At 42.1% G+C, this 12855-nt stretch overlaps 2 protein-coding genes across 4 annotated transcripts; one reads left to right on the forward strand and one right to left on the reverse strand.

Moving 5' to 3' along the window:
* Positions 1–87: 87 nt before the first annotated feature.
* Positions 88–8623, reverse strand: zgc:152951 (uncharacterized protein LOC569013 homolog). 3 transcript variants are annotated; one of them, XM_056435503.1, is made up of 12 exons: positions 8382–8623; positions 7128–7367; positions 6804–6921; positions 5946–6098; positions 5582–5767; positions 4454–4527; positions 4108–4305; positions 3598–3735; positions 3402–3491; positions 3143–3286; positions 2628–2711; positions 88–1598 (listed from the first exon to the last, which is right to left on the reverse strand). In XM_056435503.1, exons 2-12 carry the CDS (start codon positions 7365–7367, stop codon positions 1560–1562), a joined length of 1464 nt encoding a protein of 487 aa, XP_056291478.1. In that variant the 5' UTR covers positions 8382–8623; the 3' UTR covers positions 88–1559. The 3 variants fall into 3 exon arrangements, with proteins under 3 accessions (XP_056291478.1, XP_056291469.1, XP_056291488.1); XM_056435494.1 differs by having other exon boundaries at positions 88–2711; XM_056435513.1 differs by lacking the exons at positions 5582–5767; positions 5946–6098 and having other exon boundaries at positions 88–2711; positions 8382–8622.
* A 323-nt stretch (positions 8624–8946) lies between these two features.
* Positions 8947–12105, forward strand: c2h3orf38 (chromosome 2 C3orf38 homolog). Its single transcript, XM_056430429.1, has 4 exons — positions 8947–9120; positions 9269–9444; positions 9654–9847; positions 10117–12105. Exons 1-4 carry the CDS (start codon positions 8994–8996, stop codon positions 10478–10480), a joined length of 861 nt encoding a protein of 286 aa, XP_056286404.1. The 5' UTR covers positions 8947–8993; the 3' UTR covers positions 10481–12105.
* The last annotated feature ends 750 nt before the right edge of the window (positions 12106–12855 follow it).

Genomic DNA, 12855 nt, shown 5'->3' on the forward strand with positions numbered 1-12855 from the left:
TGATGCTCATGGTTAATGTTGCATATTATTCATGTGGATCAACCAGTTTGTTTTTTCCTCTTAAATGCAATAAGATCGAGTAAAAAAGAAAGTGAAACAAATGTATTTTATTTCAGCATTGCATATTTACCATTCATAAACATATTGCTTTAACTCCAAGGAAAGAGGAAATAGAAGATTATATTAGAATATTAAAAAAAACTTGGCATCACATTTCCTGATACATGAGGTCATCAAAACAAGATAAACGCAACCCTTTTTTTCTGTCCACTTCATCCTTCAAAGTGCAGTGAAGCCAACGGTGCACTTTGACGGTCTCTAGTCGAGTTGATGTTTTAAATCTATTGCACACATTTATTCCGATTTCAGAGTGACATTTAATGTTCTAATTGAGAGGATGAGTGGTGAGATCAGGGTTGCCAAGTCTGTGTGACAAAACCAGCCCAATATCAGAACTCAATATGCCTGTGCCAAACCATATACACTGCTTTTAAAGTCCATGTCCATGTGTGTATGTGCTGATCGAGTCAGTTTGGTAGGATTTGGGTATAAATAAATTTCATTTAAAATATGGATTTTTATTTAAAGATATTCATGTAATTTGCATGCAAAATATGTCTACCCGAACCAGCAGACAAAAAATTCAACCCGCGGCAACACTTCAAAAGTAGCCCAATTCTGCGGGAAAACCGCGGATCTGGCAACACTGGTTGAGATCCAACTATTCCTTCTGGCTGAGCTTAGAAGCTACGAACTCAGCAGTGAGAAGCGCCTCCTGCTACAGGCCGCCATTCAAGTTTAGAGACGTGTCTGGTATCTTGTGCTTTCCAGTTTTAATACGTGCTTATTTCACCTTTTGATCGGGTGCAGCTCAAAACAAAGAAACCAACAGTTATAATGTGCACGACTGTCTTTAAGAGAGTATGGACGACTGCATCACACAGTGCATTGATGACATCAAGCCACTCAGCCTTGTTTCTACTCACATTTACTTTGGACCTGAGATAAGAACATTCTGGAGCCACACCCTCAGTCATACAGTTACCTGTGGCCATCACACTGGAGGAAGTCTCACAAACTTATGTCCAGGTAATATGGAAAACATTTAATTGCATCTCAATGATGGAACAAAATAAATGAAAGGTCTGAACACACAAACTGCAAACTAATCAACACAATTTGCTACATTTAACTCATGACTACTGAAGAAAAGACGGCAAACATTTTACAAATATGTCTCAACAGCATTAACATTTGGTGATAAACATGCAAAGTGTCAGAGATGTATTTTAAATAAATACAAAACGTGTTGACAATTAGAAATATTTCCGATATCTTTTACAAAACATCAGTGGCTCTTTTCCAATTTCAAATGGAAGACCTGGATCCAAAAGGGGTGAACAACCATGGATGTTCACACGAAGGAGGGAAGAAATAAGTTGGGATTCAAAACAATCGGTGCGCTAAAAACAAGAACGAGTTTGAGAGCCACTGCACCACATGACAGTTCCAGTCCAACCTGTGGCTCTCGATTTGGGGAACGAGTGACGAGCAGCACCTTACAGCATTGGGTGTGTCCTATGAAAACAGCGTGCTACCTGGGTCAGAGAAGGAAGTTAATCATACATGTATTCAAATCAGTCTTTTCACAGCCACAAGTTGTGTTTTATTTGAGTAGTTACCCTCCAGGGCTTTGGATGATACACTAATGTGCTATTTCCATTAAGCGTTCAAATGGAATAGCTATTACTTTCTTTCCCTCTAGAAAACAAAATCGGCTTGTTTACGTCGGCAGGTTAGAATGACTGACTCTCCTCCGCAGCCTGAATGAATGAATTACAGGTCCGAAAGTGCAACGGGTTTCCATATGGCTCGACGAGGCAGCGGTTATACCTTCTGCTGTTTAACTGCTCCGCGTAAAACAGCCCAACGAATATTGGATTGGACCGGGAAGATCGCGATAATCCAGGACCCCTGAGTTGTTGACAGTGGTTAAAGATTAGGACTGGAGATCATGGAAGCCATGGTGATGATTGCTGTTAAAATGATTAAAAAGAGTGCCATCCGTTAGCTCTGTGTTCATTTACTCAAAAAATAATTTGGGAAATGTTCAGGCTTTGACATTTTACATGGGGTATTAATAATGGAAGTCAATAACGCGCTTAATGTGCATCTCATCCTATTAGTTATGCTGCTGCAGGACAAAGTTTCAGTGTGCAATTGCATTTCTGAAGGCTCTCTGCTGTTACTTTATATTACCAGAAGTTGCATATGCAACTTGTATACAACTTCCAAAACATAGGTAGGTGCTAACAGGAAGACCGTAAAGCTCGGACATGCCTACAAGCAAAGTATGATTCAACAGTACAGTGCAAATGTGCCCCCCTCACCACTTGGATATGTTCGCATTAAAAATATTTGCATGGTCGAGGACCAGCGGGAAATCATCAACCATTTTTTTGTATGTGTATGCAGCCGAGTAGAATGCAGACCGATGCAAAGAGACGTAGCATGGAGCTGGTGTGTGTGTGTGTGTGTGTGTGTGTGTGTGTGTGTGTGTGTGTGTGTGTGTGTGTGCATGCTCAGTGAGAACTGTTGGTGCTCCAGTCGTAAGGGAGGAAGCTGACTTTGGTCTTCCCAGCAGAAAGGACCCCCTGCAGGCTGGTCTTCTTCGGAGAGTCCCCCATGTGCTCCACCACCCACGTCAGCAGCTACAAGAGAGCAAAGGCGGAGGAGAAAACACACGGTGAGGTTCCAGGTTGGGTTGACGGTCATTTGAAGCAGATATTAGTATTTTTATACCACCATCCCTTTCCAGCAGTGTGACAGTCAAACCATGGATAGTAGTACTAGTCGCCGAATAAAGTATCTCAAAGTTGTTTTTTATTTTCATTTCTAGATAATTCATACTTTTCTACTACAATTTGGAGGCACACATTGTACCTTTTACTCCAATCATGTATTTGATAACTTCAGGTGCTAATCACTTTCCACAATACAACATTTAAAATCAAGAAATATATTAAAATAGAGTATTATCGTTAAAGCTGTATATTAAGTAATAAAGTCAGCCCCACATGTATCAGTTGCAACATTACGTCTGAATATGAACACAGGGTTGGTGATTGGGAGACTAAACTACCTTTTCATCAGTTCCTCCGAAGTCAGCTTTGTACCACTTGAATATCTGACTCAGTCGCACTTCTCTTTTCCCAGAATCCACCAAACAGGCGTCGTCGTTCTCCAAGAAGGCCTCAGCTGCTGTGCGGAGCTGGCCGTCAATGTCCTGATAGGGTTGAGTAGATCAAAAGGGATTTGGGACCATTTGATCTCCTAACATTTAACAGGTAGGTTTTCAACATCCAATATACCCCGCAATCATTTCAAGACAATCTGCTTACCTGTGGCGTGTACGTTTTAATTGGCGGGCAGCCCTTTGCGCCACAGTTCAAGGCAAAGTGAATGAGGGGCTCGGCGTCTGGAAGGGCCACCTAGACGACAACAAGGGAATTGGAATTCAACGTTACATTACTTATTTTGCATACACCTGTGAATCAGTTACATGTTCAGCTGGGATCCAACAATATGTGTGAATACTTGTAGTCGCGGGTCTGTTTTGGAGAAGGGCCGTAGAAGCTGCGCGACACCTTTTCGGTTCCCTCTCAGAACTCCATTCTCTATGTCCTGCAACGTGAACACTTCTCCTCCAATCAGGTAGCTCACATAGTTGAAGAACTATAAACGGGACAGGAAACAAAAACAGTTTTAATGCAATGCCATCTGTTCCTGCTTACGTACATGTGATACAATCAGGCCACTTTATCTTTCAATCTGGATGTAAAATAATGTATGCCATAGTTCATTTAAATCAGCACCAAAAACGGTCATCACCAGCTTCAATATAGAAATATCATCTGAGCATTCTGGTTTTCTTTACATACTTTTAGCAGCACAAGTATTTATGGTTTTGTTAAAAAACACCTTTTCTGAGAATGCAAAACTGCCGACCATAAAGGAAGAGGCCGTGCAGCCGATGGCCTTAAGGGTTCAGGAAACTCTACTGGGACTCCGCAGAACGAGGTCAGGTATGGGGTGAGTGCAGCCTACTCTGTATCTCTGCCACATGTTGGTGGGGGCCCCCAGGCGCAGGTACCCGTGGATGACCAAGGCATTGTAGATGTTGATGAAGAAGGCCAGTTTCTCCTCCCGACTCAGTGAGAGCAGCTCCACCCTCTGGAGCTGAATGGCTAGCTCACAGTAGCGCTCAAAGGAGGGGTCCACCGCCATGGCCTTGTAGTCCACAGACTGTGGGAACAAGTACAACAGACACATTTAGTTCGTTAGTTTAGCCATACCAATGTACAGGTGATCGTGTGGTAGAAAAACAACCGCAACCAAACATACATATTGAGCACACTGTGCGTCAGAAGCCAGGAGCTAATGAGGAGGTTACCTTGCCATCAGCAGAGAGATGCTCAGAGAACATTTTCAGGATCAACTCCCGCACAAGCAAAGAGAGTTCAGCAGCTGAGGGAGATAAAGATGGTTCATGTTTGACAAGGCCAATAGCATTTTCTGGTAATATTCACCAAGCCAATATCTGAATGATAAGAGCAGCTGTGTTAGCACAACGCCAGAATTTTGACGAATATTGGATTGATTGGAAAAAAAAAAATGCACAAAGTACAAAGTACATGACCTGGGACACAATTTGGGGGTTGAAAGTAGGCTCGATAACATAAGTAAATATTTAAAGTGGCTGTGAAATAAACCCAGGGGAAAAAAAATGCATAAAGATCAGGGTAACCTGGATGTAGAACAAGTTACATCATCATTAGAACATATTACCGATTAGAAAAGAGAGCATTGCTGATAAATCCAAGAGAAACAGAACAGCCAAGCATAACAAAACGAAGTCGAACAGAGAGATTATAATCCCCTCTGTGTTGTACAACACAGATTAGCTCGTTACTTCGCCTTCAAAAGGTGTGCAACATTCAAGTATAAATACAAAACAGAGCCAGGCAACATGTCTTACCACCACCACAGAACAAGAAAGGTTTAAGAAATCAATTAATCTGTCAAAAGGTGACACCAAACCTGCAGAACAGAAAACATGGTCTTGAAATAGGGCTTTAGTGATATATTCATACTGAGGGCATTTTGTTGGGATTTCTTCAGTTTCTATAGAAATAAATTCAGGAGTTTTCAAGGTTCTGATTTAAATCAGAGAATCAAAGAACATTTATTTTACAATATATTATAAAACACATAAACATCTTGTTTTGTATACATTCAAGGTAAACATCAACTTTTATGCTCAAACTGCATTATAGCGGAAGTTTAGGGTACTGGTGGAATGATAGAAGTGTTTTTCTTTTTTTAAATCAGAAGCCATATAACAGATATATCACGAAGCCCTACTTCAGTTCCTCCCAACACTAAGCTTACTGACATAAGACACCAAACAAAGCAAACCCAAACGGGTCCCCATATACGAAGCCAGCAGCAGAGAAGGACGAGAGTTAGAGAGCATTGGAGGACACCAGCCTGACCCCGGCCTGACCCCGGCCTGACCTACCCTCGATGGGACTGCAGGCTGCCGTCTGTCCTGCGTTGAGGGCTGAATGAGGGTCATCCTGCAGCAGCCTGTACAGTGCGTCTTTCCCTTCTCCAAAACAGCCATCCTGCTGCCCACAGCCACGGACACTGACCATGTACTTCTTCTGCAACAATGCTTGGCCAGTACTACAGGCATCGGCCCTGGCTAGCACACACATGGCCACAGTCGAGAGTTGACGGATCTGGATTTAAACTGGACTTTGTAGGAATCGGGGCACTTTGAGACAATTAAGTGAGTTTCCCGATCCAATAACTGCCACAAAAATTCAAAATGTACACAAGACTAAAAGCCTGTTTCACTGCAGGTCGACAGCCTTACTTACCCATGCCCTTCTCTCTCTGCAGCCAGTCGACCAGTTGGTCACATGAGAAGCTCTTTTTGTACAATGTCAGTCCCCTCCTCTGAGTCCCAATCACATTGCCAAGTTTGAGGTCCTCTACCAGGTCTGCCAACTCATCTTTCTCACACATAAACTCTGTGAGGGCAGGAATATGCCAAGTCACACATGTACAAACACACAACAATACACATGTTCATACCTGCACATATGAAATGATATGTGCAGTCCAGCGTGTGTGCAAAAACACATTAGATTGAGGGAAATGGAAGCACCTGAATTAAGACAGCTCGTAGCTACTCCTTATTTATATTTTTCAGGAAGGACCAAGAAGGAGAAATTAACGGAAAATAACCTAAATTTAGACTCCATTCTAACATACTACATGTTCAAGAAATGTCAAAGATGACACAAATGCTGTTCAACATGGCAACATGTTAAGTATGTGCTATGAGCTTTATATGGTGCCGTTACCCAAACATACCACCGTGCCCATAAACTATAGATATAGTAAATCCAATGCCTCACAAGTTTCCCCTTCAGTGTGGTTCATTTCACAAGTTGACAACCCATTTTTTAACCAGATTAAACCAATCTGATACTGCTCTTTTTTTACAAATAAATCGCCAAAAATGAGGCAGAAAATCCCCCCGGAAAACCCTGTAAATAATAAAAACACCATGAACGGTCCATTAAGATATGGATAAAGCATTCAAGACTAAAGAATTCAGAGTTTTTTCTGCACCGTTTCTAGAATGATCTGTTTACACATTTGAAGGCAAGTAAGTGATCTGGAAAAAGCAAAAACTCTCTACTTTGTGTCGGCTCAATGAAGCCCCTCACCTCCATCAGTCTCCCCGGCCATGTCCTCCGCCTGACTCTCCTCTGGTAGTGGTGGAGCGTCTGCTGGAAGAGGCTCTTCCTTGACAAGATTCACCAACCTTTGAAGCTCCTCAGGAACCTGAAGGGGTGAAGCCGATCAATCACATTTATCAACATTATGCAAATCGTCAGACATGACATTTGAGTTTTAACCCAATTTTGAACATTAGTGCATAGAATTAGATTTTTTTTACACCCTTAAAAAAACAAAAAAACATTATCCTAAGTTTGCTCGTGTTCAAAAAGGGGAAGTCATAACTTTAGGTGTTTTCCACTCTTTCTCACCATTTTCTGGAGGTCATCGTTGCCTCCAACATGAATATTGTTGAAAAAGATCTGAGGGACTGAGCTGCGTCCCGTCAGCTCCTTGACCCTGGCTCTTAGCTCTGGGTGCCTTCCCAGATCCACGTCACACACCGGTACTCCCAAACGTCCAAGGGTGGCTTTAGCCTGCACACAGTGTGGGCAGGCCTGGATAGAGTAGACCGTTACCCGGCCCAGAGTACTGTTCTTGAACTCCTCCATCTGCAGAAATAAAAGGGAAGACAAGAGGGCAAAGGGGTTTATGCTTTTGCTGTCCAGAGGAAATTGGCTGGGCTTTTTCTATTTCTGATTCTTGCAAATTATGTTAATCTTAGAGAGAAATGTTAAGCTTTGGTCTTCGTGTCTAGTCTAGATGTTTAAGTGCATCGTGTTCACTGTTATGTGTTGTGTATTCATTCATGCATGCAAGTGTATGTGCATATATGCAAGATTAAACCAGCAATATCAAAGTTCAAGAAGTGATTATTTAGAGTTAAGGAACTATTTGTCCGTGACTTGGGAAGTTACTTTAAAATTCCTCTCAGCTCATTTCACATCTCCTTGTGTTGAAAGCAGGCCAATGTGGTGTGGATTTCAACTGTGTAATATGTGCAACTGATTTGTCTGAAGTTAGCCAATGACAGTTCCTCATTCATTGTGACACAGTTTAAAGCAGGCAGTCAGTCAATATGAATCTAGACTCATCATGATTCAGCTGAATCAACCCGCATCTCATGTTGATGTTTGTGACAACACACATTATCGTCCAAAGGGGTAAAAAAACATTTTAGAATTTCCCACTACGATACTGTTTTCCTCTTGCAAATGACAGTCAGATTAACGTTAATCCGATAGTGGATGACTGCAGACAAACCAAGCAGTAAATCTGGAATTATTTATATATTTTAATTAAGAATGTGTGGGCCACTGTACGGTTGTGCAAGAATACCGAATTTAAGAATGGCACGTCGTGTTTCAGGAGAAAGTTGTTGAATTGTCATTGGCATAACGTCAATACCAACAAGAGAGGCGGACGTTTTAATTCCCAAAGTTTTGTATGGAGTTCGGCAAAGGAATACTATTGTACTGTACACAGAGGAGTATTACATCAGTTACTTATACAACTCGTTCAGTGGCATATGAGAAGCACTGCTTAACGCTGAATATAACATCACAGAATGGAGTTAACAAGCTACTGCGGACACATTATTAGCAAATGAAAACAGGGGCAGTTACCTCTGAGCGAGCGACTCCCAATTGCTTAATTCAGCTGTAATGTTACAATTTCAAATCGCACAGCTGCTCCTCTTAGTCCTGTGAACGCTAATTAAAACATGTCTGTTACGACGTCGGTTGCGTCCTTTGCCGGCTCAAAGGTCGCTTTTCTTGCAGGTGAATTACCCAGCAACACCGACAGTACATCATCATTGCGCAAGCTAACCATGGAGGTGGAGCGAGACGACGCTAACCCATAGCCCTAGCTGCTTCAGTTAAGCTAGCTCGCTGTATTGTCTCTTGATGCCTTCGCGTGCTCCTCGTAAATACCCCAATATAGATATCATACCACCCATCATCTATATTATTATTGCAAAGCACAATCATGATTTCTTTTTTTTCTTATTATTATTTCCCGAATATTTAAACATGCAATGTATAGGTAAAAGGGGGTTATTCGTGTGTATTTAATTCAGCGAAAGCATTATTTCCTATAGTAATAAATGCAGCTTTCTATCTTGCCGGATATAGCCAAGGTTTCGTGCGGAACGTTTCTCTTCTAAAACATGTTCCTACACGGACACATTTATAGTTGGTCGCGAATGGAGGAAGTTTTGTTTTGTGGTGTCGAAAATGTCAGGCCTGTCAGAAACAGAGCGCTCTGGATGTACAAAGATTCTGAAGTTAATGTCGGAAGACCACTTACTATCGCTGTGTGACACAGTCACGAATAAGATGATAGTTGTGGAAAGTTATACAGGTATCGTATACTTTTAATCTGAACAAGTTAGCAAGAAACACGTTAGCTCGCTTCTAACATCAACGGTTGTTAGTTACACTCCATTATTAAAAGTGTCATAATTTCCGCTCTGCCTAAAGGATATGCATATGTTCATCTGTTTATATAGAGGCCATGGAAACCATCCTCTCCTTCACTAACAATGCTCAGGAGCTCCTGAAAAGGAAGAAGGTTTTTCGCGAACTCCTATTCAAGTACCTGGTCAAAGAGGGCGTGGTGATGCCCCCCAACAGCGAGAAACACCAGCTGATGAAGAGGACACTCGAGCTTTGGTCGTCTGGGAAGGTATGGACAGGAGGTCAACTCAGCCATCCGTTCTGTGATGATATCGTTGCATATTTGAAGGTATCGTTTAGGTAAGATGGTACTTCGTTCGGTTGTCAATCAGCTGCTGACGTCAAGCATGTGTTATGGAAACACGTCGACTACAAAGTAATCAAGGCATCATTTGGCAATGTATTTGAGTTTACCAATAACGTGCATTTCTTTTCCAGACGGATGAGACTAGACCGAGACCGAGCACAGAGGTGAAGGCTGAGGTGGCCTTTGACCCACTGGTACTTGGCCAGCAGTTCTGCCATTGGTTCTTCCAACTCTTAAACAGTCACAACCCCTCACTGGGCCAGCCGCCTCAAGACTGGGGGCCGCAACACTTCTGGCCAGATGTGAAGCTCCACCTCCTCTCCAGGTCATGTTATTAACAGTAAAGGAATGCAGATCAGGCTGCTGGTGATGTGTGGTTGTTGGCTTCTCGGTGTTTGCATCAGTGATGTGTCTGGGGCAGGACTTGTCAAATTGTTCTACAAACAAAAATGCATTCAGGTTGGATTGGATATGAGCATAAACATTGTACAAATGTGGGCTTGAACATGACCTTTAGTTTTAAAATAGTTAGGATTAACTTGGGGGAAATTACTCAAAGCTAAACTATAACAGAGCCATTCTCTCTTTCCCCAGAGCTGGCAGCGAACAGATCGAGGATTTCCTGGGGGCTGAACTGGTTAGCCTCCGTCTGTTAGCCTTGACCAGGGAAGAGCACCTCGTCCTCAGTCCCAATCTGCAGCCTCAAGGCTTCAGGACGCTGGCCTCCCCCCACGGCCTGGTACTGGTGTCTGTAGCTGGGACCATCCACAGAGACAACACCTGTCTGGGCATTTTTGAGCAAATTTTCGGCCTCATCCGCTCCCCACTGGAGAACAACTGCTGGAAGATCAAGTTTGTTAACCTGAAGATCAAAGGGCAGGACGCTCTGGGGGGGACTGAGATGGTAGCGCCTGCCTTGAGTTACAGCTCAACTGAATTGCAGCTTCTATGCAATTGATAACACTTGTTATTTTACATTATTTACCCAGATAAAATGCTCTTTCGGTACTCGTCTAACTTCCCCAAAAAGGTTTATCCAGGGAGTTGTTTTCAGAGATTAGGACCTGGCAACTTGTACTGGACAAACTCCTCTTCTACCTTTTTTTAATTTATTTTAGTGTGTCAAGGTGTACAGGTAGGTGGACATCTAAAAGTTATTTGCACTTCACTGATGTAACAAACAGAAATGACAAAGCTTGAGAAAAGTTTCCCTTGTTGTTTTCTACTTTCCAGACAATTAAAATCTCAACTGCTTCTGTTCACATTTAGCATCAAATGCACTGTCCCTTGATTCTAAGTTGTGCTTCAGCCCCCTGTGCATTGCATACGATAAAATGTAAATACAGATTTGAATGTGGTTTTGTAAATATGTATAATATCACATATGAAAATTATTTTAACATGTGTGTCCACTTGCTCCGCAAACAATCACCACGAGCAAACGATACATATTGTGTGTTTTTATTTGCCACTGTGCTTTCATGGGATGAGTAGAGGTCCATAATGTTTACAGGTTTGTGTCAAACGAGCTCACAGACTGAGCGTAGTCATGCAAAGGGTATGTCTTAATGTCAAAAATCGGAGCAGTGAACCGATGTCCTGGTTGGCCTCAGATCTCTGGTCTGCCCTCGTGGTGATGCGTACTGGGGGCTGTAGATGCAGCAAATACTATTAAAGCATGTCTCATGTGATATACTTTCTATACATCAGCATTTTAAGTTTGATTTATTTCTCTCATTGCCATTTTATACAAGAATATACCTGTAGTTCCCATACATTTAAATACTGGGGCTCAGAGAGCCAGTGTGTAGCATTTTAACCTATTAACAGATATGTTTTCATTAGCGTATAATCAGCTGAAACGAAGAATCGTTTTGTTTTTCTCCGCTCAACATGAGCCCTTCATAGCTACATGGGAAGTGGGTCCTCCTCAGAGTTCTTTGCCATGTTTCTACGGTTTAATTTGCCATTTTTGTCATCTTTTCAGCTAAATTGTCAATTGTGCGACGCTTCCTTGATGATGGCCGTTTCTGAATTACTTTAGTTGGGGCACTGCATATATTGTTGGCAAAATGTGAGACAAATATGAGTTATTCATGATTCTCAGCAGTAGTGTAGAATATCTGGCTCAATATAGAGTACCATTCTTATGACAGTTCACAGTTTGATAAGCACAGCTGTGGGGGAGGATGACAGCCCAGTTGTTAAGTGCGTATTTGTTTCCTGTGTGTTCTCTTTATCCCGAGGCATGGAGTAATTTTGCACATCATTCGCGTGATGGATGTGAGTCTCATTTTGCCTCAACCAAAACGGAACGAGAAATGCATTGAATGACTGTATTTGATCATGAGGAGGCCGGATGCAGAGCTCTCCCGTGGCTCAGAGCTGATGTTGTATTGAATGGCCAAGAAAATTAGTGGAATCACATCATTCACCAAAGTATTCTCAAGATGAACTGATCCCTGCTTTCCTCACAGAGATGTGACGCTCCGTGTTCTTCCTGGTGTTTTCCTAAAAAGAAACACATTTTTCTTTGGTGTTCAAAGTGAGAATGTATAACTAGAATACAATTTTTTGTCCCCACGTATGTTTAATCGTTTTGACTTTCACCCCTCGCACACCAGCAGAGGGCAAGCGTGTGTACATTCTGTACGCATATCACAGCCTTTTATTAACTATCTCTAACTTTGATCATCTCCTCGGTCTCTATAGGTTTGATTGCAGAAGTCATTAATGACTGAAAGCTTCCGACTCCGCACTTGAATGAATGATACAAAATGTCACCAACTGTGCTCAGGAAATAACCTCCATTTTATTCTTTACTGTGTCAAAATGCCATATGACATGCAGCTATATCTGTCCAGCTCTAACATCCTGCATTTAGCAGTCTGAAGTGGAAACAACAGCAGGAGCGGTCGGTCCTCCTCACTGCTTGGAGAGCAGTACACAAGACGCATATCAGAGAGATCAGGGTGATGAGGAGGCTGGAGAGGATTCAGCCTCTTCATCATTATCACGGTACCTCAGTGTGCTATGAAATGGATAAGCAACAACTGATGGGCGGCCTCAACAGACTCAACAGACTCCACCCACTTTATAAAAACAGATGTTTTTCCCCATAGCAGCTTTTCCTTTCTAATTCATTGGGATCTTTAGCCACATTTCACTTGCTATATGGATTGTGTCCCATTAGTCGTACAAAACTAAATGACTAATCTACAATACATTTCACAAGCTTCAAATGGATCCTTATTCATAAATTGGATCTGATTTTCCATTGATACTCTGTCATAGTAGTCAGAGCCCATTTAGGGTTTGGTGGGGCACAGACTA

The sequence above is a fragment of the Pseudoliparis swirei genome, chromosome 2 (assembly GCF_029220125.1).
Source record: "Pseudoliparis swirei isolate HS2019 ecotype Mariana Trench chromosome 2, NWPU_hadal_v1, whole genome shotgun sequence".
Classification (NCBI taxonomy): Eukaryota; Metazoa; Chordata; class Actinopteri; order Perciformes; family Liparidae; genus Pseudoliparis; species Pseudoliparis swirei.